General features: G+C 46.4%; 5 protein-coding genes across 5 annotated transcripts; 3 read left to right on the top strand and 2 right to left on the bottom strand.

Moving 5' to 3' along the window:
• Positions 1-633: 633 nt before the first annotated feature.
• Positions 634-7642, top strand: BHQ10_006859 (uncharacterized protein; the record flags this gene model as incomplete). Its single annotated transcript, XM_040879491.1, has 4 exons — positions 634-5253; positions 5316-5416; positions 5475-6179; positions 6295-7642. 4 exons carry the CDS (start codon positions 634-636, stop codon positions 7640-7642), a joined length of 6774 nt encoding a protein of 2257 aa, XP_040735363.1.
• A 2063-nt stretch (positions 7643-9705) lies between these two features.
• On the top strand, positions 9706-12640 carry BHQ10_006858 (uncharacterized protein; the record flags this gene model as incomplete). Its single annotated transcript, XM_040879490.1, has 4 exons — positions 9706-9783; positions 9852-10791; positions 12043-12517; positions 12586-12640. The coding sequence occupies 4 exons, from the start codon at positions 9706-9708 to the stop codon at positions 12638-12640; spliced, it is 1548 nt and encodes a 515-aa protein (XP_040735362.1).
• A 377-nt stretch (positions 12641-13017) lies between these two features.
• Positions 13018-14594, bottom strand: BHQ10_006857 (uncharacterized protein; the record flags this gene model as incomplete). Its single annotated transcript, XM_040879489.1, has 4 exons — positions 13018-13598; positions 13655-14316; positions 14366-14522; positions 14579-14594. 4 exons carry the CDS (start codon positions 14592-14594, stop codon positions 13018-13020), a joined length of 1416 nt encoding a protein of 471 aa, XP_040735361.1.
• A 4640-nt stretch (positions 14595-19234) lies between these two features.
• BHQ10_006856 (uncharacterized protein) lies at positions 19235-20703 on the top strand (the record flags this gene model as incomplete). The annotated part of the gene is made up of 6 exons (XM_040879488.1): positions 19235-19433; positions 19492-19511; positions 19584-19688; positions 19752-20134; positions 20194-20289; positions 20349-20703. The coding sequence occupies 6 exons, from the start codon at positions 19235-19237 to the stop codon at positions 20701-20703; spliced, it is 1158 nt and encodes a 385-aa protein (XP_040735360.1).
• Positions 20704-23711: 3008 nt separating this feature from the next.
• On the bottom strand, positions 23712-26487 carry BHQ10_006855 (uncharacterized protein; the record flags this gene model as incomplete). Its single annotated transcript, XM_040879487.1, has 12 exons — positions 23712-23813; positions 23866-23940; positions 23993-24094; positions 24156-24232; positions 24289-24383; positions 24450-24482; positions 24541-24713; positions 24766-24909; positions 24963-25012; positions 25079-25536; positions 25587-25797; positions 25884-26487. The coding sequence occupies 12 exons, from the start codon at positions 26485-26487 to the stop codon at positions 23712-23714; spliced, it is 2124 nt and encodes a 707-aa protein (XP_040735359.1).
• Between the last annotated feature and the right edge of the window lie 1327 nt (positions 26488-27814).

The following is a 27814-nucleotide window of genomic DNA, read 5'->3' as shown; positions in this document are numbered from 1 at the left end:
ATTCTTACGCAGGTCTGACTTACGACATGACTTGCTCCCACATTAAACAAGTATTGATAGATGTGTATACTTGACTATGCATGACCATCGTCCTAGAGATTTTGTGAAGTGATATCATAGAAAAATAGCATCAACTTCGATATATCAAGCAAGTTTCCCTGCATAACCACGTAGTTTTTGTCAATAATGAACGAGAACGTTGAATAGTATAGGAATGGCCAATAGGAAATCGTTTCATGCTATTAGCCTCAGGCACCTTGCGCTAGCTGGATAAGCGCTAGCCGCGAGTTTGGGCAAGGCTTGGCGCATGCGTCGAGGAAAGATGTAGAGTCCGGGACGAAGTCAAGTTGCCGTCAAACAACCCTTCCAGGTTTCACACCTGAACATCCTCTTTTCTTTGTCGTGGAAGCTTTCCTTTGCTTCGCGGCATGAGACTTGACTCACCTGGTACGCTCTTTTACTTTCATTCAATCCCATCACGACTCCAATTCCGCAAATATTCAACTCAGAACTAACATGCTTCGCTTTTCGTTCCTTTCGCATAAAGATCGCCTCTCAAGTCGCATTCCTTGCACTTTGATCGTTAAATCTCTCCTTGGACACTTATTTTCTCAATAGTGGCCTGTGGCCACAATGGCCCCAGGCACCGGTGGTAAAAGAAAGCGAGGAGAAAGAACATGGTCTAGCGATTCAGGACACGACGGACAGAGACCATCCCCTCATCGACCCGGCAATCTGAACCTTGCGCATCACAACCAGCCTCAGTCGCCAAGTCCGCGTCCGAACGCTGGTGAAAACGGTGGTGGAAGAAACAGAAGACCGAGCAGAGGAGGCAGAACACCGTCAGGTCGTGTGCCGACAGTCTCTAACGATCAATCGAAACCTGCTACAGAATCCTCAATGGCTCCTCCAGCGACGCCGCAGCAGGCATCTGAGCCTCGTCAGACTAATGGAGCTAATGTTACAAAGGCTGCGCCATTGCACGAAGTGCCGTCGAACGAGCCGGAGAACATCAACTACGCTTTCGAATACATCACACCGGAGATCATAACGGGATGGGTGAAAAATGGCAAGAAGAACATCATCACTCAAGGTGTCACTGCACGGAAAAGTGATGATATAATTACCCTAGGATGTGTCTTCCAAGAAATCATTCGAGCAGTTCTGTCCCGAAAACTGGATCCATCCGAGGCCGGAGATGCTGTCAAACAGATACTTACAGATGCAAGGCAGGAGAACGGCACTGTGCAGAGCGATGATGTCGCCTCATTCTTTCTAAATACTCTATCTATCCTCGCCGAAGAGAAGGATGGATCGAATGCAGCTCTGAGACCGTTCGTCTTTGCTACCGAGATATCGCCAGCATTGTTGCGCCTTGAGCTCGACACCAATCTGATCCAGACTCTGGGCCTAGTACGAGACACATTCACACGTATCGGAATTCGCAAACAGACAAACGTGCTGTATCGACAATCGAACTACAACCTTCTTCGCGAAGAATCTGAGGGCTACTCGAAACTGGTCACTGAACTCTTCACGACAAGCAACACCGAGTCTCCTTCCAGCGAGATTGTAGAAGAAACATTCGAGCGAGTCAAAGCCATGATTGGAGCCTTTGATTTGGATGTGGGACGTGTTTTGGATGTGACTTTAGACGTATTTGCGGCTGTGCTTGTGAAAAAATATCATTTCTTCGTGAGGTTTCTACGAGCCAGCTCATGGTGGCCTAAAGGCGATCGCTTGCGTCGAGAAGAGGAAAACGGCATCTTTTCTGGTCTACCTAGCTGGGCTATTCCCGGATGGACTTCCAGCGATGATGAGAAAAAAGAAGACCTTGCAAGGATACGCGATGAACGCGACCAAGCCTTCTGGGATCGTGTGCGAGAGGTTGGAATACGCGCATTTTTCGAAATCGGCCGACGTGTCTTATCAGATGAAGAAAAGCAGATTGCCCTGACGGAGGCTAGCAATCATGGAGAGCTTGAAGCGGAAACCAGGAAATGGGTGGAAGAAACAGGTACCCTACCACCTAAGGGTAACCGAGTGGCTGCTCAGCTTCTTGGGTTTAAGCTTCGTTTTTATTCGACATTCGCCCGCGAAGCAGGCTATCTTCCCGAGAACTTGATTTGGGTCGCTGCACTACTGATAAAGATTGGCTTTATTTCCCTCCGTGACCTTTATCCCCACCTTTGGCGTGAAGATGACTCGATGCCGGAGCTTGAAGAAAAGCTTAAAAAGGAAAAACTGGAACGAGAGATCAAAGCCAAACCTGGAGGCGGTGTCAACGCTTTGATGCTTGCAGGTGCATTGCCAGACGACACAGTGCCTCCCCTTGTTTCTCGCTCTCGTGACACTGAGGCTCGGTCAGCAACCCCCGCGAAGGACCCTGAAGCTGCTGCAGCGAAAGACGAAGAAGAGCCTTCCCCAGAAATCCGCGAACAAAAGATCGATTTGTTGAAGAGTTTGCTGACTATTGGTGCTATTCCTGAGGCTCTTTATATGCTCAGCAGATTTCCCTGGCTGATGGATATACCGGAACTTCCCGACTATATTCACCGCATCGTTCACCATTGCCTTAGTAAAATATATGCGCCTCTGCGACCTATGCAAGGCCTGGATCAGATTCGAGCAGCTAGACCAATTCCAAGCCCCGATCAATCCGGTGTCGCGAAGGGCCAAGTCCGTCTCGCCGACGGTCAGCCTCGCAGAATGCTTCGATGGGCTCATCCAGATAAAGAAGATCGGGAGGATGGAATCAATTATCGATTCTATTGGGACCATTGGGCGGATAACATACCCATTTGTCAGAACATCGACGATTTTTTCGCTTTGGCATCGTCTTTATTGAATGTGTCGGGTTTCCGAATCGGCCAGGACCCGTTACTGATGAGTAAAATCGCCCGAATCGCTCAGGATTCTCTCAGCAAAGATGACTCAGAGTCCAACAAGAGTCGTTGGAAAGACCTTTGCAAACGACTTTTGCTCCCTGCTCTGAGTCTGTCTAAAAAGAACCCCGGTGTTGCCAACGAAGTTTTCGCTGTGATTCGCCACTTTCCCAGAGCGGTTCGCTACAACATGTATGCTGAATGGCACTTTGGGCAGACCTCCAGGTTACCCGAAATCAAAACAGCCTTCGAGCTTGCTACTGCGCAGACAAGGGATACTCTCAAACGATTGAGTAAGACCAACATCAAAGCTATGGCTCGTGCTCTAGCTGAAATCGCATACGCGAATCCCGGAATTGTGATTAATGTTGAGATCACGCAAATCGAATCTTATGACAACCTTATCGATGTTGTGGTTGAATGTGCGCGCTACTTTACAGATCTAGGATATGATATTCTGGCTTGGGCTCTTATCAACTCCCTAGGCCAACAAGGACGAAGTCGCGTGCAGCAAGGTGGATTATTGACCAGCAGATGGCTCAATGCTCTTTCGACTTTCACAGGGAAAGCATTCAAGCGTTATTCAGTTCTCAACCCTACGCCAATTCTCCAATACGTTCTTGAACAGCTCCGTCATCAAAATTCGACTGATCTCATTGTTTTGGAACGGATAATAAGCGCCATGGCTGGAATCGTGACCGACACAAATTTCAACGAAGCTCAAATTCAAGGCATGGCCGGTGGCAATCTTCTGCAATCGCAGACTATGCTTCAGCTTCTAGACAAGCGACACGAATCAAGAACGACATCCAAAAGACTCATGAAAGCTTTGACCGACTCTAAAATGGCCGGTCAATTACTCATCGCCATCGCGCAAGAGCGTCTACTCTGTGTCTACAGGGAGTCCGAAATGGTGCCTGAACTGAAATTGTTGGGCAACATCTTTGACGAAATCCATCGAATTTTGACACAATATCTGGACCTACTTCGGAGCAATCTTACAGTCGAAGAATTCGACTCTTTTGTTCCTAGTCTTCCAGACTTAATCGGGGACTTCGGCTTGCAACCCGACGTTGCCTTCTGGATTATGAGACCTAGCATATGTAAAGAAATCGCTGAAGCAGATCGCGGCTCCCGCGAAGAGCCTGCAACACAGAGCATCGAAGCTAGTGTTTCTGGATATGCAGCAGTCAATGACGATGTGGAAATGACCGAAGAAGAGAGTGCTGAGAAGAAAGAAACTGCTGGAGAAGAGATGGACGTGGATAAATCAGGCTCCACTGAAGTGACCGAAACCCGGATCTCCAGTGAAGTCAATGGCACGACATCTAAATCTGATAACGTGCCCTGGCACCCTGTCCTGCAAGGTCTCATGGACAAAATCAGGCCGGTACTTCCGGAAAGCGCCTGGCAGACCGTGGGTCTTCCTTTCTACGTGACATTCTGGCAACTTTCATTATACGATGTTCATATCCCTGGCAAAGCGTACGAAGATGAGATTGAACGACAAAAACGCAGAGTGCAAGCGATCTCGAATGATAGAACAGATGTCAGTCTAGCCGGCACTCAAAAGAAGGAAAGAGAGAAGAAACAAATCCAGGAGCTACAAGACCGACTCCTTGAAGAAAACAAAAATCACCTTGTTTCGTATGAGACCACCCGAAACAGGCTGCAGAAAGAAAAAGACCACTGGTTTCCTAGCATGCGCGGCAAATACGAATCTCTTAACTTGGCTCTGCTAGAGCAATGCTTCTTACCCCGCCTTTTGCTATCGCCTATTGATGCCTTTTATTGCTTCAAGATCATGAAGTTTCTACATATTTCAGGTACACCGAATTTCCGCACCGTTGGTCTACTTGATCAGCTGTTCCGAGAACACAGGTTGACTGCGATTATTTTCCAATGCACCTCAAAAGAAGCCGATAATTTTGGAAAATTCCTCAATGAGATTTTGCGTGATATGACCCGTTGGCATGCAGACAAGTCAGTGTACGAAAAAGAAGCCTGGGGATCGAACAAGACACTACCTGGCTTTGCTACAAACGTCGATGCCGAAGGCAAGGCGACTTCATTCGTGGATTATGAGATGTTCCGACGATTACTTTACAAGTGGCATCGTCTGCTTGCAGGAGCACTAAAGACTTGCTTCAACAATGGCGAATACATGCATATTCGAAATGCAATCAGTGTTTTGAAGGCCGTCTCCCAACACTTTCCGGGTGTTAACTGGATGGGTCGCGATATGCTGCACTGTGTCAATACTCTCAGTAACGATGAAAGAGAGGATGTAAAGATTCCAGCGGCATCACTAAAAGGAGAACTTAGCCGAAGAGAGAAGCAATGGCTTCTTCCGCAAGCTTTCATGATTGTGAGTGTTTTTACACAATTGATCGAGACAGATATGTTACTGACCAATCCTGATTAAAATAGAATGAGAGTTTGGCCGGGGAAAAAGGAAAACCTCGTCCAAGAACAGACTCTGCCGCTCCAAAACAACTGAACGCACAAGCCGCCGAGTTCAAGCCTCCAGAGTGAGTACAGTGCTTATCGAATGAATGAATGATTGTTAATTTATTTCTTCCGCATCAGAGTGAATGGCACGCCAAGCGACCAAATTACAGGTAGAATGGAAGTCGAGGATGGTGAGATTGAGGATGCAAAGATGGCTGATGCTTCGCTCGCTGCCGGAGGAAGGGATCAGACACCAGCAGCCGAAAGAGCAACAAGCGAGAAACCGAGACTTCAACAAACCGATGTAGTGGCGTCTTCGGCAGATGCTGCACCTAAAGGCCTCCAAACCGAGCGTGCAGGCACCGCTGGACCAGATGAGAATAGACAACCGCATGCTGCAGACCGTTCGACATCTCTCTCGTTTAGGGACACCGACACCGCTCGAGCTAGAACAGCGTCGCCGGCGCAATCACGACATGGCTCAAGACCCCCAGACGCGAGTCACTCCGCGAATATACCGAAACGCCCGGATCTTGACAGGGTTTCCTCGCAACCTCCACGATTACCACTACCGCCTAATCTACCCAACAAGCCCGAGGCTCCTCGTGGTTACAATCGTCCAGGTAGACAGTCAGATATGAAGGATGACCGTAGAGAAATGCGGGACGCTCGACAGTCGGATTCGTCCCGCTCTAGCCGCTACCCTGACTCCGATCGGGAGCGTCTGAATGACCATGAACCTCGTGGCCCTGGCCGTCTGGATCGCGACCGAGATCCACAACGACTTGGCCCTCTAGATGACGACCAATTTCATTCTCCGCGTGAGGCTCGTCAGCGCCGAGAGTCAGAGGCTGATCGTGCAGGACATTCTCGTCCGGCAACGCAGTCAAACCCAGAAAGAGCCAACGTCATTCAGGGACACCCCGATCGTCTTGCTTTGATAGAAGGAGATAATCAGCGTCGCGATGCACCAAGACCTGATCGAGATGATCGAAGACATCGATTGTCTTCACCAACAAGAGGCGATGAGCGCCGTGGTACTCGTCATGATGAATTTCCGGCAGGGCCGCGTAGCGACAGAGCAGCACGATCTGACTTGCCAGAAGGAAGAGAGTCACGATCTGGTGGCGACGTATCCCATGGAAGAGGACCTCAGGATTCTAGAGCGGTACGACAACCTGAGTCGGCCAATGAAATCCCTCTTGGTCCTCGAGGTAGTAGAGCTGGGCAGTCGCGCGGGCGGAATGTGTCAATGCCACAACCACCACCACCTACTACACCTGGTAGACCTTCCGAACGTCTACCGCCAACTGGTCCCTCCGGTCGATCAAGTGGTCGCGCTCCTGATCCTTCTGCGGCACCATCACCGGCTTTGGCGGGCGAAAAAACCGAGACTGGGGGKGTCCATCCTGACCGTCTCAAGAATCTACAAGTTTCAACCGAGCCAGGCCCTGGAAACAACCGATCTCAGCCGCCACTTCCACCTAGTGGACCTCGCAGCTCCCTTAGTGGGCATCTTGGCGGTTCTCCTGTCACACGTACACCCCCATCTGGGCCAGGAAATGACAGAAATCGCAGCGATAAACGGTTTTCGGGTATCAACACTATGCTTCAGCAATCAGGTGGTGCTCAAGAACGAGGTGGACAAGGAACGGCAATCCGCGGCAGAGGACGACAAGCTCAAGAAAGCGGACCACCTAGTCCCCAAGTCGGAGGACCTGATGCTGCCACTGGGCAAGAAAGGACTGAACTATTCCCAGGAGCTCCGGAGGGAGATAATCGACCATCAGGCCGTGGCCGACGAGGGGATGCCCCACAAGAAGCCAATCGGGAGTCAAAACGGAATGAGAAGCATGACAACGAGCGTGGCCGTCGCGACGAAGACGAAGCTGCTAAGAGTGGTCGAAGAGATGATCGTCGCGATCGAGGTCGGGACCGCGATCGTGACCGTGATCGTAATCGTCGAAATGATAACGCAGAAGACGACTCGCACCAGGGTGGAAAAGATTCGGCCAACCGCCGTGCTACCGGTGGTCGTGACGACCATCGAAGGAGAGATCGCCGAGAGAGGGATGATGGACCGCCTGACCTCCCAGGACCCAGCGGCAATGACCACCAAGGTCGAAACCGTCCTTCATCCTCACATAGCAATAACAACAACTCGCTGCCAATTCCTCCACCTGCACCTGCAGGACCGCCCAATGATGACCGCCGATGGGGCGGTGGCAGTGGTCGTGGCGAGAACCGCGACAGAGACCGCAATCGAGATCGTGGTGGTGGTGGAAGAGATCGCGAACGAGACTTGAATCGCGACAATGCACCTGGCAGTGGTAATCAATCTCTCCCACGCAAACGTGGCCGACCTGGTGATGAAAATCATGGACATGGTGACGGTGGTTCACGTGGAATGCGTGTGGGAAGCGAAAGTAAGCGGGCACGCCGAGGTGCATGATCGTTCTACTTCCTTCTCGCAGCTCTCTTTCTCTTATGTTCTTTTTCATCTATTCCACTATTGTTCATTCTCTGGGAGGAACTGTTTTCTTTTTTACAATTGCCTATTAAATGAAGATTCTCGAGAAGAATCTACGAAATTCTGTTCTTACTATGCATGTATACAATTTCGCATTCTACGGCGCATGTCTGTATATTGTTGTTTGGGACACAATTTGTTGACTGTTATTGGAGGAAATTAAATCTTGACATACAGCATAATACTCATCTCCGTTATACTACTATCTGTTTATGATGTAAGCGAGCAATTGTGATTCTCCTTGATGTATTCTCTGTTGACTTAATTGAGACTGTCGTGCAGCCCTAAGCCTTTGGACTGAAAAAAGTAGGCAAGGTGAAACACACCTGTGTAACTTTACATTACCTACATAGGCACTATTATTGGCAAGGATGTCAGCGATGTTGATCTGCAAGTGGGTGCTAGAAAAGAGATCATGGAACGTTGGAAAAATGCCAAGAAATTAAAACTATTATATCTACCTGAGCTATTCGTGAGATCAATCTGTCACAGCCTCGACGTATCCACGCGTAAGTCTTAGGTTTAGGGCCAATTTGAAGGTTTTGACAGGGCCTCGTTTGACGCAGTCGGAAAATAAACAATTTTATGCCCTTGAACCAGGCGTGCAACGTAAATTGTTGATGATAGTACTTCTCGCTTAGCAACTCAATTCAGTCTCGTCCCTCAGCCCTGGGAACGGACTCTGAGGTACAAGAGCGTGAGGGAGAAGGGGGTAATCGCGGCGAATACGACTATTTGACTTGACCGTGAACTATACTTTCGCTGTCGATTGTCGAAAATAGTGGGAGTTATTATCTGACCCCATTGTCAGGGAAAGTTGACGGTTGCACTGCACCACCTAGAACCCGATGTCTATAACCACGGCCCTACAGGAAGTATTTTTACGAATCTTTTCGCAAAAGAAAATCTACAGGTTACATGCAGTCAGAATCAACGCAAGAAAGGATCGACATAAGGATTAACACCAAACGGCAGCCCGATTAGGGCTAAATCCCAGCCGCAATTACGAGGCCCTACTATTTCAAGATTAGTTTCAGCCCGACATACATGGCACTGGCTGCCAGAGTGCTGTATGCTAGACTCTGTACGGCATAATGCGATAAATCGCCCCATATTCCAAGCCGGAGTGTACATTTTAACCTTCACAATCTCCGCAGACTAAGTTGTTTAGTTTTGCTGCTTCGGACTCCGGAGTATCGACGTACTACGACGTATTAGGGATACCAGGGTACAGCTTGCTCTATATTTAACACCATATATCTGAAGGTACCTACCCCGTAAATGACGGGAATATCATACATCTAGAACGCTAACAGCATGGCTATCCGTGTTAAGAGCAGAGCCAAGGACAAATCATTGCCAGGTCTTGGACAATCTCGTTCACATCATCACCCTTTGGCCCCCGATCTGATCGTACAACAAAGACTAAAAGTACGTAGATAGCGTTTCAGAAGACGTCGCAATAACTTAAAAAATCCTCCTAATGGTGGTCAACTATATTCGTTATAAGTATACAAGGTTTTGGCTAATCAGACCGTTGGCCCAGTAGGTAATTAACTTTTGAAACGAAACAGACTCTTTACTTAGTGTCAACCCTCAGCCCTAGTCCTTGTCCTACGTAGTTTGTGTGGAGTACGAGGTGTGGGCGGAGCAATTCTTATAAGATCAGTTCAGCTGCCTACACATGAACAACGGAAAGTCACCAGTGAGAAGGTTTTCCCGTTTTACCTCAATTGTTGAGTAGCTTTAGGTCTTTGTCGTGATTGTATCTGAACCTGTTTCCTGTTTCCATATCGGTTACTATCCGACTGTTAGCTATCAAGATCCCTTGCATTCACAATGGTCTCTTCTCTTTTCCGCAGTGACTCCGTGTCTTCTAGGATGCGAAAGAGGTTTTCACTCCCGGCATATACAAATGTAAGGCCAAGTCTCGTCATGACAAGTTTCCACCTTGCAGACTCAAATGGCTAAGGAATCCAACATAGAAATCTCTTTATGTCGATGAGCAAAAACCAGAATTCCGATATGTCGACCTGGAGGCAACCTTACCGTCACCACAACCGCCCGTCGCTGTGAGACCACAGCTACGAACCAAAGACGAAGCCCAACTCCGCCAGGCTGTCACAAATCTGTATCAACAGGTTGACCAAAACGACGGTACTCAGACGGAGCAGGATGAAGCGCGACCAGAACCAGATACTACTGCCGCCGAACCTGGAGTGAAAAGGCCACGATCCCGGCGAAGTATTGCTTTGGATACACTATCATCCCTATCACGCCGGCTATCCGTCGTAGTCGAGCCAACTGAGAACGAAAAGTCCGGTATCGATGGCGACTTTGCATCAGGGCAAGATGATCCTTTCTTACAATTCAACGGCTTGCTATACAACTTCGAATTCGGTTCGCCACTGAGCCGCGCCTCGCGCGTCTTCGAGGCTGGTACACCAGACGCAGAAACCTCATATGGTCGCTATCGTCCTCGGAATCCCGCGGCAAGGGCAAAGAAGTCTCGATACTCCTGGGGTGGGTTTGATCTTGCACATCGAAATGATGGATATGCAGACGATCGAGACGATTTGATCGCGATTTTGGAGCATGATGAATCGAACTTGAATGACGCTGCTGTTGCTGCCCCGGTGGTGGCTGGCCCGTCGTCCCAGGTTCCAAGGAGACCATCTCCAAGGACTTCGCACTATCAGGATATGCGCCGCAGTGGTATTGTGGTAGACGACACCCGCGCAGATTCGATTGCTGCCGGTGCTGCTGTCAAAATAGACTCCATGCAGAGGACTACCAATACCACGAATGTCAGCACCAATGCCAATGCCAACAATGATAGCTCCAGCTCGGAAAACATACACGCGTTTATTCCGCTAAGTAGAGTTGCAAACCAATCTGAACCCCCAACATCAGAGAAGAAGCGTGGTATCATCCGACGATTGTCATTTTCCTTATTTGGCAGACGAAAAACCGATCCTATAGCCAGGAATCCCATTGTATACCATCATCATAACACCAATAACAACGCCACAAGAGTCTGAAGCCGGATGATCTGCCCTAAATATGTTCGTGGAGGTAGTTACTTTGTTTGATTGATCTTTTTCTTTGTCCATATTGCATCCAGTCGCTCACATGAAGTTCACTCAATCGCTAAATGCACTGATACAGTGATTCGTTTATGAATATACCTATCTTTGGCATCAATGAGCCAGAAAATGTACTTCTCTTTCCCTTATATTTCATTTATCGTGTTTGCATCAATAAGCATGGATTGTTTCGAGGGCTTGGTTTGGCCTAACACTCTTTTTTGGTTCGCATCTCGGAATTGTGATTCTGTAGCCTCGGTTGGTACTTTGAAAGAAGAATATGAGCTGGACCCTCGTATTCAATTGTATGAAATAAGAAGGACTGTAGTCATTCGAAGACATTTATAAATCAATTCCTGAAGCAGTGAAGTCAAAGACTAGATCCTAGGCCTAGCGGGGTCAAGGGTCAAGCCACCGGATCTATCCGTCTCCGCTCTTGCGCTTCTCAAGCCCTACAGAACCAGTTAAACGAAACGAAACATAGCTTAATCGAACTGCCCTGTTTGCTGCATAAATGTGCTCAAATCGACTCTTTTCGTTCTCCACTTGCGCATGTTGTTATTTCGTATCTTGGCTAATAAAATACGCGATAGACTTAGCTTGGTATTCTGTAGGTGAGAAGGTATGAGCTCATTATTCGCGACGTTGTTGGCAGCTGGGCGAGTAGCTATTTTGAGCATATTTATTCAACTACCAGATCCCGAAACGATGAATTCCATGGCAAGACATTTGTGTTACCTTTGTCAGATTATAAATTACTTCTTAGCCATTCCATTCCACTCCCTTTCCTCTTTGTTTTTAATGAGATAATACGCTTCGGACATACTATATGAATCAACTCGTCCTAGACTCGCCAACTGCGCTTTCTACAATCTCAGATACTGCCAGGACAGGTGCAGTCAGCGAGATGGATATGGGCGGGAGTTGCAAAATTTCCGTACGCGCCCTTCCTTTCAGGCTGAGATCTTGGAGAGACGTATGAGCTGATACGAGAGTTGGCAGATGCTTTGGAATTGGAACACCATAGACGCATGTACGTCCATCCAACCTCGTCGCCTCGAGGATGCTAATTAACTAAACTGTTCGAAAGGCTTCATCTCCAAATCATGGCGCATAACTTCCCACGGCATGTTCGCCGGCTCCTGTATCGGCGTCATCCTACTCGTCATGTCCCTCGAATTTTTCCGACGCCTCTCCAAAGAATACGATCGACACATTCTGCATCAATTCAAACAGAAAATCGCACTCGGAGGAGCAGCAATACCAACACCACAAAAGTCAACCCCGAAGCATGCCACGACAACAACAACAACTACCGACTCAGCAGATGATGCCAACAGCACAAATCACCACTCAACAGACACAACAACATCAAAAATCCACTTCCGCCCAAGCCCAATTCAACAATCCATCCGCGCCTTGCTACACATGATCACATTCGCAATCGCGTATTTCGTCATGTTGCTCGCCATGTATTACAACGGTTATTTCATCATTTGCATCTTTATAGGCGCGTATTTGGGAGCGTTTGTGTTTTCGTGGGAGAGTATTGGAGTGGAGATGGGGTATGTTTCTTTTCCTTCGTTTATTGCAGGTACGGTGTATGGATTGACTGACTGATCGCGGGGCGTAGGTCCAGTGTGACTGCGACGGCGGCGATGGAGGATGTTACGGTGTGTTGTGGATGAGTGGTGCTCGTCTAGGAGGTACACGATAGATTTGAAATCAATGTGTCGCGGCGTGAGGCTTAGGATAAATAAAAGCAGTCCCGTCACTGAGTAATGAATTAAAAATGATTTTGATATAAGTGGCGAGTACGTTACAGCCGATATACTGGTTTAGAGGCCCGGAAAGTAATGTCAAACTGTCGTAAAGTACAAGTCTATTGGTTAAAAGTCTATCAAAAAGAATGAAAGATGCTCACAAGTGAGCAATATGTTGATTATACGTTCTTTTCTGCACCAGGCTGTTGAACATAGGACAGAACCGGATTCATTATATATGACCGATGTGCCCCATTCATTGTGCCGTGTATTCCTCGCTCTCATATATCCCTCGTATAAGATTAGTAGGACAAAGAGTTGGCTTTTTCGATGTTGCCGCTCCTCAAGGCCTGGCGCTTCTCGTGCCAGATCAACCCACCGTACGCGAAGGTTGATACAACACCAAGGAGGACCATGCCAATCAAGACCCAGTATCCCATGGTGTAATTAGGAGCATCTTTGGACAAGAAAAGGAAGACAGCGACGATACCTCCGGCATTACCGAAGCCAATCGTCCACGCTGAGCCAATACCACGCTGAGCGTGACCATGGAGATTCATCAAGATCCAGCAAACGATAATAGCACCACCGCCAAAGGCACCCATGGTAATGAAGACAATACCGCAATATTCCGCAGAAAAGTGGTTCTTTCCATGGTAATGTAACATCAACGCGACACCGACAATGATCAGTGCATCCGATGCCAAAATAAAAGGGAAACGAAGTTTGACACGGTCAGACCAGATGGCAATGATAAGAGCGTAAGCAAATGCCGCTGCGAAAGGTGGAACAGTGTGCAATTGGGTTTCCACTGTGGAATATCCTAATGCCTTGATGATGGTCGCGGCAAAGTAGGAGAAGGCATAAATGGGGACGACAATCGCTGACGAGGATTGTTAGCAGACGCCAAGATGCCTGTTTAGAAAAACGTGGACTTACTGAAATACATAATGGCACCAAGATGAGATCTGATGTCACTGAGATAGTGTACGACATCTTTGACAGTAACAGGGGCAACGTGTGACTCATCGCTGCGAGTCTTTTCCGTGAGGAAGGCTTTTTCTTCGGGGGTCAACCACGAGGCTTCCTTGGGGAAATCGGTCACGAAGAAGTAGGCGGCGATTCCGACAAGAATAGAGGCAATTCCTTCCAAGCAGAAGATCCACTGCCATGCTGCCATGCCGCGCAGACCATCCATTCGGGAGATAGCAGTGGCCAACAAACCACCAAAAGCGCCAGCCAGAATGACGGATGACCAGTAGATGGTGAAACGCTTCTGGGCTTCTTCACGCTTGTACCAAAAGCTGATCAGATAGAAACTTCCTGGGAAGATACCGGCCTCGGCGAAACCCAGGAAAAATCGCGTCGCAATTAGACCACCGTAGCTCTTGACAAAGGCCTGACCCAACATGACGATGCCAAAAGCAGTAATACATCCTGACAGCCACACGTGGGGATTGAACCTTTTCATGAGAACGTTGGATGGAATTTCGAAAAGAATGTATGGGGCGTAGAAGACGACCAATGCGGTGTTGGGCATTTCACCAGTGAGCTTCAAGTCGGTCGTAAGACCGAGAGTCAAGGCATTGGAGATGTTAACTCTGTTCGAATTAGTCGACTATTTACCGAAAGCATAAATTGTGGTATTACCTGTCCAAAAACGCGACAAGATATATAATGAAAAGCATCGGCATGACTCTTAGATCGATCTTGCGGAGCAGGCGAGCCTCATCGACGCCAGCGGTCGAAACTCCCTTGTCCTCGACGCTTGGCGAATCCAAGCTTGGCGTGACAGCCTCGATATCATCTGCATTCAGTCAGTCTACTGATCGCTTATTTTTGAAGTCGTGTGCATCAATTAACCTTTGGAGGCGCCCATTATAACTTCTCAGCAGTAGTAATTGTGTTTCAAGAGACCACCACAGCTGCAATGACGAGCAACGGACCACACACACTGACGGAGGGGGAAGTGTAGCAGTAGTGGGAAGAAAAACAAAAAGATACAGAGCAGGACCACGAGCGACTTTTCTATCGTGTCAAGGGAAGAAAGAGTGGGGGAGCGATGTCACACGTGAAAAAGAAGGGACCAGGGATTAACTGCATTCGTCTGTTTGTTCCTTCCTTGCATGTCGATGTTCTCCATTGTTCCTTCCTTCCGCCGATATCGAATCCTTCGTGCGCAGGGAAGTCCGACCGATCAAAGCCAATTTTAGCCCGGAAACGCGGCACACACACACACACACACACACACAGACGAACCCTCGACTTTCATGCAGCCAACAAGTCCATAATTGAGCCTAGCTGGCCATCGCTAGTGCTGACCCAGACTGAATCTCCACGCTACGGCAGACCAGAAATACCAGCAGTGCTGTTTTGCCGGGGTTTGTTTGATTTAAGGCCGAGCCCGGAGCGGCTAGACTAGAGTAGGAAACTGCCACCTGCTGAAAACGTGGGCGGTGAGTGTTAACCCCAGTCCCACTACGCAAAACATTGTACTACTACACAATATTTGTACATGGTAACACAGTATTAGGTTTGGGCTACTCATGTCATCTCAGCAGAGAATTATTCCGCGCTGAACTACTACGTGCGTAAATATTTAAATATTTCCAGGTCAGCACTAAATTTCTCTTGGTTTCCAGCCCTAACCAGATTTCTGGCAGCAATTTTGAATTGGGTTTGCAGCCAATGTTGAACAAAGGGCCGTCATCTCAATGTTGGTTGCTGGCCAAGCACGAAGAGACTAGCTTGTTTCGGGATGGAGATCATGATACTGTCGCGTTTCATTGGCTCAGTTGTCTCCTATATAGAATAATCTACGTTATCCATCTCTGATTGGTTGTCAGTGTGGTACCCTTTTTCAATAGCTCTCCGTCTACGGAGGACTGGAAACTTAGTCTCTACAGTCTTCCGTAGTACTTACTTACGGAGTACCCCGTGATTGCGCAATTTAGTTAGTGCCTGGAAATTGCGCTCCGGGCTCCGAGCAAGCTTCGATAATGTCAGTCGGAAAATCCACAACATTCATACATATCGACTGCAGCCTCCAATAAGGGTACGTACGCGACTTTATTAGCAATATAGAATATATTGTGATCCCGGTATCATCTCTGCCACAAGCGCAAGCCTCACGAGCCAGAATATTCTGGTAAATTGTGCTTTGTCCAATCGGATCATTATCAACCTGACTCTAGCAGAAAAAGCAACTCTTCTAGTGGCTGCCGGCCAAAGCTTTGTATGGACTGGGCAGTGGGTTTCAGGATCCTTGTCCCGCGAGGGTTCAATGTAGCATGTAATGAAATAGTTACGTACCCGGACGGAGTACTCCGTAGCAGACTACGTATGTACGCAGCACGTATATTGTATGATATGCGTGACAAATTGGCAGCTGTTGACTGGACAGATAGCGAAGGAATTAGCTCATACGGACCTCCTACGTAGCACTAGTAGCATGATAATATGCGAATTATTGTGTTCAAACCTGGCCGTCTGGACAGTGAAAACGTGGCCACTGGCTCGAGACCATGATGCACTATCGAATTATCCCATTGCATCCAGAAATGATTAGCAGAAATAGCCACGTATTATGCCTCAAATTAGTTTGGTCCTCCCTACCGTAACTGTCGCTATTAACCATGATTAAGCACTTACTGCCAATAATTCAACCGTAGTCAATATCCACCTATCACTGGGGCTGTTTCTGTATCATGAAAATCGGCCCACGTTTGTGCAGATCATCCGACAAGGATACTCGTCTGTACTATGTACGGAGTATACATGGTATAACTGCGACCTGACAACAACCCAGTGAAAAGACGAACCTTGTCGCGATTGACAAAATCACCTACATATCGATAGATTTCTGCATAATTTGGAAATAAGAAACGAAAACCAATAGCCACATTTCAAACCAACACCAAGTTGCTTATCCCGTACAAGGGATCGGCTCCTTCATGAGCAATAGCGCGGCGCAGGTGAGCTGGTGTTGACATGGTGCGCGACGATCGAGGGCTAGTGGCCGGGGCCATTGGATGTTAACCCTGCTAGTGGACCTGGAGACCCCGGAATGAGTGGCTAGAACTCGGCCCCTGCTAGTGGGTTTTTGGAATCAGGGCATGGGCTAGTCTAGGCTCGCCTTAATTTGCAGGCATGCACCTGCACGTTAACCCAGTACGTCGCATACTCCGAGCTCCACTTACCTTATACTACTCTGTTAGTAGTCTGCGTCTTTGGCCAGTGTATATAGTGCGGTGCGTACATGGTAAGCATTTAGCCATTGCTCCAACAATCCGTGGTCCCTTTTTTTTTTTTTGCAGAGATATTCCTATATCATGTCATATATATATCTTTATCAGTGGGTCTCACTGAATATAGATTTCAGAACCAAATTCCATTAAAAGACTATAACCAAACTCGCGGTCGATCGGTCTTGGTCGGACAAACTCCTTGGTCCTGTACCGTATCATACGATACTCACCTTTATACGTGTAAATACGTTACCACAGCTCAACTCCGTACCGCATACTATGTGATTTACCCCATGTCCTCCGTATTTTCGTATCTTCACAATAAATACCAAAGCCGAACTAACCTGATCTTCACATCCGCCACCACGTTTCCGCCCCCTCTCTCTTCTCTGTTGGGCTTCACGTTAGCTGTACACCACTCGTTGGCTCGCTGCAACTCGGCTTGGTTGGTCAAATATGTCTAGGATTTTAGTCTATAGACATGGTATCGTATGATTGCAACCCTTGACCACGACACTGCAGATTGCGAGCGAACGTCGCATACGCTTCCGTATACGCGATACGCCAACGCCTACGCCTCCGAAATTTTGCCCATCCTCTGATTTGATTCTCTGTTCATCTCGGTTCTGAGCCTTCGTCTCGACCTCTTTCGAGGCCGTGTTGGTCAAACCAACACTTAATCAAATAAAGCGGGCAAATATTGCCTGCCCACAGACCCTTAATCTAACAAGTATCCAGTGGGTCAGTCTGAATGAGACAATACGGAGCACTCTTTATTTGATCTTGGAATGTTGCAGTATCCAGATTCTCATGATCGCAAAAGTGGTATACGCTTTCTTCAGTTGCCCAACTTCGTCTGGTTCTTGAATATCAGTTGCTGATCAGTCGGTGCTAGGCTGCTAGTAAAGAATCGCTGCTGAATAGTCGGTGGAAACGATTTAGTTGGTCGTTAGTGCCATATTACAAGGTTAATATTAGCTCTGGCATTCACGTTGAGCCATAGTTTATTTTCCTCATACACACACGTTAAAGTAGGGAGGACAGGGTGCTACATAGTACATACATGCCTGTCGTATCGAGAGCCAACCGAGTCTCCCGTGCATTAAGCAAAAAACGTCCAGAAAAAAAAGAAACGTGAGGAGAATCTTGGCTTTTTTTCTGGAAAACTTCCTTCTTTTCTCGTCGAGTATCACACCTTGATCTTCGTATACTAGCACTACGAATGGAGTACGTACAAAAGTACAATGCAACAAGCTTTTATAATAGCGGGCTCTGATCATCATATATTTCCACTCTTCAGTGTCCACTGTCAGCCAACGCCGAGAAAAACCTAACAAACTGGCCATACGTAAGCACGCCAATGTCTCTGCCCCATTGAGCTTGACCGGGGGAGGGGGCCGCTTCGGCGAATTGCGACGACACACTTGTGATCATTCGACACCACTAAAGCTCTGGGCAAGTCTACTAACCCCTAATAAGTCGAAATTTCACTACTAGTAAGGCTAGATGACCCAACTAAAGTATGCAAGAGTTTCCCTAGGGGCACTTTTTACTATTGCATCGGCATGTAAGTGTGTAATTAGGTAACTTGGGTTTGATCCTTCTGAACAAGCGCTTCGCATCTACTGTCTTGTATGGTCGAACCGGGCCATAGTTTATGCATAGTAGTACTAAGCAAATACAGACAAACCCAGTTCATAAAAATTCCACGCAATTAGGGTGATTCCCGGCCCTTGCCATGGATCATGCGCTGCAGAACCCGTCTCAGCGCCTATTCTTGTCTGCAGAACGACATACCACATACAGCCAGAACAGCCCCAAACCGTCGATCAGAGTCATTCTTATTCCTGTCTCTTCCCTAAAAGCAAGACAGAAAAGAAAAAGGAAAAAAATCGCAAAATAAGCTTCTCGGCTAAAGTCAGTCTGACTCGTGATTTCAAACTTGTCTGTGCACCGATCAACTATTCTTTACTTAACCCAGAAAGTCCTCCCTTTATTTCTTTTTTGAAGCTTAATAGTTATCTACCGGTGGGGATTATCGCAACACCAGTCAACAAGCCGGGGAGAGTCTAACTCTCAACATGTGGTAGATCATATCATATTCCCCACAATACAGACACCTTTTTACGTTTATATACCTCCTATTTCCAGTCCCCGGAGAGGAGGAGGGAGGAGGACAAAGCTCTTCACCCACGTGTGAGGGCCGGATAAGAAAAGCTTGTTGGAACGTGTGGTGGAGGGTACAATTCTAAAAGAGAAGAAAAGAAAGAAAATGGCGACCACGACTACATCGACGTTTGTTCCATATATCACTCCTCCGCCTGGTACGGTATCAAATCCGACACATCCAGCATCGCTTTCATATGAGACGCATATTACAATTGGAATTTCGATTGGTTTCGTTACTCTGTTCTTACTTGCGCGTCTATGGGCTCGAGCTATAATCAAGAAGACTTGGATATTGGAGGATTGTAGGTTTGATGCGTATCCGATGCTTTGTTTCTTTTACTAACAATTCTATTTCAATAGGGCTTGTATTAACAGCATGGGTGAGTTTTTGGGATACCCAAAGATATATTAGATGGCCATCTGAACGACCTCTGACTTGATTTAATACGCAGCTCGGTACGGTTGTCTACGATGCGGTGGTGGGACTTGTGATGGCGAATCACGGAGGTGAGCATGTCTGGGATATCACCCATGCGCAGGCCAAAGACGCGCTCTACGTTTGTACCCTTCCAATATACAAATTTTGACAGTCAGAGACGAACTAAGCAAGTCGCTTATAGTGGTTCAACATTGCATCAGTCGTATACGGTTTCGTCATCCTCCTCACAAAACTATCGGTATTATTCCTCTACCGACGAGTCTTCTCCCCCGTACGATGGAGTCCATTCGACTGCATCATTGTCGCCCTCATCGCCATTATGGCATGCTTCTACATCAGCACATGCATAGTGAAAATCATGCAATGTACCCCTCGATCCAAGATTTGGGATAGTTCGGTTCATGGAACGTGTATCAATGAATCGGAATTGCTCAATACAAGTGGTTTTTTCAACACGATCACGGATTATATCATTCTCATTTTGCCTATACATTCAGTTTTGAGGTTGCAGCTTAGCCGGACGAAGAAGATGCTGGTTGTTTTGGTATTTACTTTCGGTCTTTGGTATGCTCTTCATATTCAAAGCACAGACGTTATCAAGATTGCTCATTTGGTTATTGTAGTGCACCGGTATTCAGCACCATCGGATTAGTTGTCCGATTCAGAATCAGCGGCAGTCCGGACATAACATGGAATGAGCCCGAAATTCTTCTATGGGGGTGAGTTCAACATCTGTTCCTGATCAAAATCCAGACCAAACATTCTGACAATCTATCAGTGCCGCCGAAATCACATCAGGTTTCCTAATAGTCTGCTTCCCCGAAATGTCCTTCCTCATAAACCGCAAATCGAGAAAGAGAAACTACCCGCGCCGCCCAACGACCATGGACGTCTCCGGATCCAGTGGCACGGGGATGAATTCGCGCAATAGATCACGCAAAATGGGCAGTAATCGCGACGACTTGACATACTACGAACTCGATGATGATATTGTATATGGTGTCCGAGTCAGTCCGTCTGGAAGTAATTCGAGATTACATGAGCCTGCGCACGGGACTGTGCAGGTTCATCATGAGATTACAATTGAGTCTAATAAAAAGGAGGAAGTTGTAACGGTGAATGGGCAAAGATGAGATTTTGGATTTTAGAATAATTTTAGGGTATATATGGCACGCAATATATGAGCCGGAGTTCTTCCTTTTGTTATAAAGCCTTATTTCCCTGGTTATCAGAAAAATTGGTATACCCTCAAGAACGGGGATGCCTACGCTAAACATTGATGTTGCGGATTTGGACTATTGCCTCCTTTGTCGGGCAGTTCTATTGTACCACAAACCTTGACCGACATGTTGAAAAATGTCAAACTCGAAGACTCAAAGCTTTGGCCAGACATTATCATGGCTTTGCATATGACGTGGGTTACATGTTGATATCTACATAAACGCAATTCAAAACACATGGGACTTAGCACCGTAGCACGGATTGATCTTAGGTACCTGCGTAAATTTGGACTACGTGCCGTCTGACATGATTAAACGGCAAATTTGTTACATATCTCGCCGATGACCTTACCTGTTTGACTTAATCTACCGCTAATGCCAGGCAGAGCGCTTCCCGTATTGTGGAAAGCCAAAGGAACAATTTCTACAAGTGCTGACGGTAATCATCCTACATAAGCTAGGCATTGGGTTTTGTATCCACTGGAAAGTTTATCAATTATCGAGTCGTGTTCAGAACTTTGGAGAACGCGAAAATCCGTTGTTGTGTGTGCGGTTGTGGCTTGGAAAAGCTTCGCAATAATGCTCTACCTGCTTGCCTTTACGAAAGAGATACAGCAAGAGTATAATCTGTTATTCACGCGCAACTCATATACTCCAAACCCACTAAATTGAGAACGACCATAGAGGAAATGAGAGCATGGCTTTGGAACCCTAAGCGATTCATCAAATATGTGAAGCAGGAGGTTGCGATATAAGCCACCCAACGTGTAGTCATTCAATTAGCAGATTAGAGAATCCTTTCACAAGCCACGTTCGGAGTAACACATTGCCATATATTGGGACTCTGTGGTAATCAGGAATGGAAATTTGCTCTGACTATAACATTGAACGACCGATTTATCGAAGTTCCGTTAGGGTTCGGTCAATAACTACATTGGCTAGGCCCTGGATGGCCCGGCCATTTTGATACATGACCAATGACAAGTATTAGAGTTACTTAGTACTAAAGCCTTGATCTCTATCTAGAATTGATTTGATAGAAGGCTATATCCGGCAGGAACATGGAATTCATACCCTGTCAGATAGAGTGTCACAGATAGGCCTCGTCGTAATCAGGGAGATGGATGAACAATTGCTTTTTCTTTAGTAAATCATTGAAGCCACGTGCTTCGGGTGTATGCCTGTTCTCAGAATGAAGGATTCTGACTCTCATGGAACGCAATCCTTCGAGATTGTCTGTCGGTCACTCAGCTTTTCCGTAGGATCCGTATACTGTCTGAGAAATAGCACTATATTAGCGTGACTGCTATGTGTATTCGGGATAGGCGAGATGTTCCTTTTCGAGCAGCGTCAATAGCATTGTCATAAGTTCTTGTAATGACACGATACGATATGACGGAACTAATACTACAAAACTCGACCATCAGACCGTAAGATTTACCCCTTTGCGTGACCACACTATGTTTCCGATCTATCTCCGATCTGACTGTACACTATGTGACCTCGGCGGTTTGGACCCTGAACGTCCGTCATACTGCTTTTCCTGCGTCTATGACCACATCAGAGGCGTGGTAGTTCCCGGATTTCTAATACATTGTACTTACCTAAGTAAGGGGCCGAGTTGCATGCCACCTACCATGAACATGCTACGTAGAGCACGTATCTCTTACCTGCCTATCTGGGTAGGTCTCAAGTACATCCATCATCGGAAAAATCCGCGACTTGCGCGGATATACCTTCTCTTAAACAGTAGCATCAACTTAGTTATAGCCGTTCATGTATGAAATAACTCGGATTGCTTTGTTGAGAAGCAGATCCTTCCAAATCGTGACGAGGTTAGAATTTAGGGACCGTTGTCCCGGATTTGTGCTTCTTGTGCACCATCCCAAAGGAGGAATTAAGACCGTCGTATGCACAGAGAGCTCCATATTTGGCTCTGTTGATCCTTGAGGAAAGTCTTGTTACGAGGGTGCTCGTTCCAACGAACCGTTAGCCAGTTAACAATGTGCTGACTTGTATGACCCATAGATCTTCGTGCTTTTGTTCTCGAATAGAGCATTAGATACCGACAAGCTCAATGTCAATCCATGACTTCTTGTCGAAAGGAGTAAATTGAAGGGGGAATTCCTTTCTTCCAGCATTCAAGCTACATATCATGAAAAATGAGCATCTCGGAGACAATAATAAATTACAATGTCGTCAATCTCTGGTTCTTCCATGTGAAAAAGGTGCCCAATGCCATACAAAATACTGACATCCCTGAGTGCGTACAAAATTGACCCTTGATAGGCAAAGACGAGTCAGTCAGCCAATCCTGCCGTCTAGAAACAGTTGGCCCCGTCGGAAGCGGAGTAAAACTCGTTCCGGTCCGTTTCAGCCCCGTAAAGGTTAAACCTTATTAGGGCAAATCAGCGTTGCTCATATACTGTTTGTGGCTGCTTTCCGGATGTTGGTATCACAATACACGGCTGGTTATGTTACGGTACCTGAACGTGTTTTTTGGTGTATGGTACGGACCATGACGCTGGCTTACACTTACATAGTACAGCACAATGTTATGCAGATAATGTATATCTCACCGACAGGAAGGAAAGATATATGTGCTGTTGATATTGATACCTATCGAGATATTAAGTACAAGTAATGACTTAATTACAAGTTATTTAAAACAGAAACTGATAATTGAGCTGGCGTTGTCTGGGATTTCCTGATTAGGGCTAGATATTGCCCTATCTGTCGACGAAAGAATAATGTAGCAAAAGGTATTAGCATAAGTGCAACAAGGGGAAGCATTTCTGACGAAAGACACTCAAGGTCATATCAATGAAAACACTGTAAGACCCAAATGTGCTGAACGATGGGAACTTATTCAATTAAAAACAACAAAACACATCTTAAGGGATTTCCTCATAAGCGATGCTTCAACTACCTGAATATGCCGGGAGGTCCGGATCAATTGAAGCACTCTCATCATCCAGTGCACTGATGCCGCCTCCCGGGCAGACGTTATACCAGGTGTATGCCTTCATATATGATTAGTAGAGCATTTAGCTTCATAAGTAGGGACAGACTCACGACGTTTGTTCGTGGAATAACTTGTTGATAATCAGCACGTCCAAGACCTCCGATATTAGGAAAGTGTATATTTGCCTAAATTTATGCTCAATATCCAGGATGGGTAATGATCGAAGACTGAACTCACCCCTCTGTCTTCCCCTTCATAACGAGCTCCCAACGGTGTCCATTGAAACGAGGAGCCATCTATCAAAGTGCCACTAGGCATTTGTCCACCATTCTGCCATACCTAATAAAATATTAGTTCCGTCTGGTGGATTGATTCCATCAAGAACATGTGCTTTTCTTACCGATGCATCTCCGCTAAATTTGTCAACCCAGAGGAAGTCTACCAGACCATCACCGTTTACATCGGCCCATTGATGGTCTTGACGGGCTTGCATTAGCAGAAATATGTTGACTGAAGGGCAATGGTATATTTACTTGCACGGTCATACCCTTCACTATGCTTGATTTGACCAATATCTTGAAAATCGTTCTCACCGAGGTTTAGTGCTCCTGTTGTGCGGCCATCGGGCCTTAATTTCGGAGAGTACAAAGTCAGTATTAGATACGAGACAAGTGCGAGCTTTATCAATACATACTCCATGCACAAATAATCGGCTCGTCGGTCTCCGCTATCATAGCAAGTCAATTGAAGAGCTTCAGCAAGATGAAGAGCTGGCCTAGACTTACTTGATATCAAAAAAGCGAAGACCAATATCATATAGTCCAACGCCCCAACCTTGAGTACAAGTTGCGTCGCCGGTGACCACGCCACGTTTATCCCAATTCATTGTCGAAGAGTCCCAGTTGTTAATCCATACTTCTGCTGCTCCGGTAGCTCTATCTACGAGCCAAAGGTCGCACTATAGAGTGTCATTAAGATGATGCGTTTTCAGAATATAGGAGGTCCATTACCTTGCCGTCGCCATCAAAGTCGGCTAGATGAAGAGCTTTCCGTTCTGTGGCCGTCTCAAATATTTCAAGTCCGGCAGGATCCCAATCTGATGGTTTGAGTGTGTTGCCATACAGATAGCCAACACCATCTGGAGAGATCCAGACCTGATGTAGCTCATGTTAATACAAGATTGAGCTTATACTGAGAGCGTACTTACATAGTCATCCATGCCGGTTCCTCTCATGTCGCAGTAGTAGTCACCGTCGCCTAGTAATCAAAATCTTGAATTAGTGCCATGGCGAAGTCCAGCAGATGCATTTTCGATAATCATACCTTTCAAAGTTGTCCCTCCATGCCCGGTATTCTTCCAAACATGGGCATAGTTGTCATCGATTGAAGCATTCGAAGCAGACTCAACGGACTCGACATACAAATAATCTGCTCCGTTGCCAGCGTACACATTCCCAAACTTCACGCGATCTCTAGCTCCAGCTACTCCCATGCCTGCATGAGTGACACCAACAGAGATCCAATCTGGTACTAAACTTCCCTTTCCGGTGCCGCGATTGTTGATATATGTTGTTACCTTGCCAGTATCGTCCACCCATAACCAGTCGCTACGAAAGTCCCCATTGATATCGACAAATCGAACACCAGCAATGTCACCCATTCCTTTTCCTGTGAATACGATGCCTAAGTCCTGCCAGTAGCCACCGTATGCAGAAGTTGGGGCATCACTTTGGCCACCGTTGCGCCAGCACTGGATATCACCATTGTCTGCAATCAAACAACTTTACAACCTGTCAGCATAAAAACTGAAATATTGAATGTTTGACCTTACTAGTCGATACGTCCATCGCCATCAATGTCCCCAAGCCGGACGTTTGTCTGAGTCAGGTTACCACCCGGCGCAGCCATCACCTGCCCGATATCCTCAAACGTAGGCACGTTATCAGTTGCTCCTTGGTTGATGGCGACGTACATTGCACCATCTGCACCGATGCAAATAAAGTCGTCTAAGCCATCATTATTGACGTCGCCCCAATGAACCCCTGAACAAGTATTTAGAAGTTAGTAATACTTATAACCCAAGGAGTAGCCATCTACAATACTTAGTGCGAGATGGAAGAGAAAGTACCTTTGGCCAAACACGGAATTTTGACGTCCAATTCAACAGATGATCCGAATTCCCCCGAATTTTCGTTCAAAAACATGTAGGTACCTTCGCCATCATGGGTCCAAACCAGCTCATCTAGTGCATTTTCTCTGTAGGCTCCGTACACGTTGACCAACTGAGCGAGATTGACCCCCTGATATATGTCTCCCGCGACGCTAGCAATATTAAGAAGGCGACCCATGTTCAGCGAAGTGTGTACATAATTCCCATCATCTGTTCCGCTCTCTTCTTGTGTTTGAGCGTAGTTATCCGTACTACTGCTCTCATATATTTGTTCGCAAGTATTGTTCGGAAAATCACTGACCCCCGTGTCGATTGGTGCAGAAAGATAGTTGTTGGCTAGAGCAGTCTGAATAGCTGCCCACCATACCGACGCCATCTTTTCATACCCATAGTCAGTCGGATGGGTACCATCTTGAAGATCGTCTGTGGTGAGAAATGTGTACATATCCGCAAGAACGATCCTGTCCCCTGCTGCCTCACGGTTCTCATAGACGTCATGATATTGCTCATTGATATCAGCAACAAGGTCTGGTTCTACCGTGTTTGGAAGTAATGTGGACATGATAATTGTGGTATTTGTTATTGCTCCATATAGAAAAGTGAGCAGAGAATCAAACCGTTCACCAGCACTATCTGTGTCATAGTTTTGGAGTGCGTCGTTTGTACCGATGCTGTGGTAGAAAATCATTAGAATTGGCCTTCCTGAGACTATAAGATCGTTCATTGCGAGTATGGTAGCCTACTTCAACAGTATCAGGTTCGGCATTTCGGAGATGTTATCCTCGACCACAGCAGTAATCTGATCAATCCGATAGCCAACATGTCCTTCATGATTCTGAAAATATACTGATTAGTAATTCTCTTCTAGGAAAAACATACACGTATATAGAACTCGAAATACACACATTATCAAGCATAGTTCCATCCTCTAAGCTGCCAACCATATTCACAGGCCACCCACTATACCGGAGTTGCTCACGAAGCACTTTTCGATATCCATTATTATCACTAGATAGGTAACCCTGAGTTATCGAAGCTCCAAGAGGCATGACTCGAAGAGTGAAATATTCCATATCTCGAGACGCTAATAAAGAGGCGTATTCTTCGGGACCGTCTAAGACCGGAAGCGATGCCATATTCACAGGCAATGCAGAACATACGAGCGGGAAAAAAACTGCTATTATTAGAATCGAAATCATCTTGAGTTCACATAAAGTTCAGCTGGAGATCAAATATCGAATGCCATATATGGCTAAACGGAGAATTATGTACCCCTATTGTAGGGATATTTCAAGCTACAATACGGATCTCGGAAGTAGCACGAAATGAAGAATTATCTCTCTTGTTGAAGAGCATTTTTAATTGAATCATTGAATTATTATTATACTCACATCACAACAGCAATGTGACCAAGTAATTATCCGAAAAGTGACCTGTAGTTGTCAAAAATAAGCCAAAATTTCAGATGACACAGTCAACATATTCGACGCGCGGCTATTTTGCACATTTCAATAGGGCTTCGGTCAAAAAATAGAGCCGATATCAGACAGAAAGATTCAAGATACTAGCGCTCCTCTATTTCTCACACTTTTTGCGAGCTTTTTGAAGGTCATTCTCATCTTGTTTGTTGAATATACGGGCGATCAAATGCTACCCAACGCTCTCCATATAAGACTATTGGCTTCAAAAGAGTCAGAACTTGCAAATGACCTTTTCTGTGGCTTGAAGTAGATTTTGAAGATGGTGTATGGTATTTGGACTTGAGGTCGAGTATATGGAATGATTGAATTGAGGATAATCCACGTTACACCAAGCACATTCATCGAAGGGGCTTCAGTGAATATTCCAGAGACCTCATTTGACGGACGGTAAACACTTTTCAGCTCAAA

This window comes from Talaromyces amestolkiae, assembly GCF_001896365.1.
Source record: "Talaromyces amestolkiae strain CIB chromosome Unknown scaffold13.1, whole genome shotgun sequence".
Taxonomy (NCBI): Eukaryota; Fungi; Ascomycota; class Eurotiomycetes; order Eurotiales; family Trichocomaceae; genus Talaromyces; species Talaromyces amestolkiae.
Note: the sequence above shows the minus strand (reverse complement) of the source record. Positions and strands in the feature narration are given on the sequence as shown.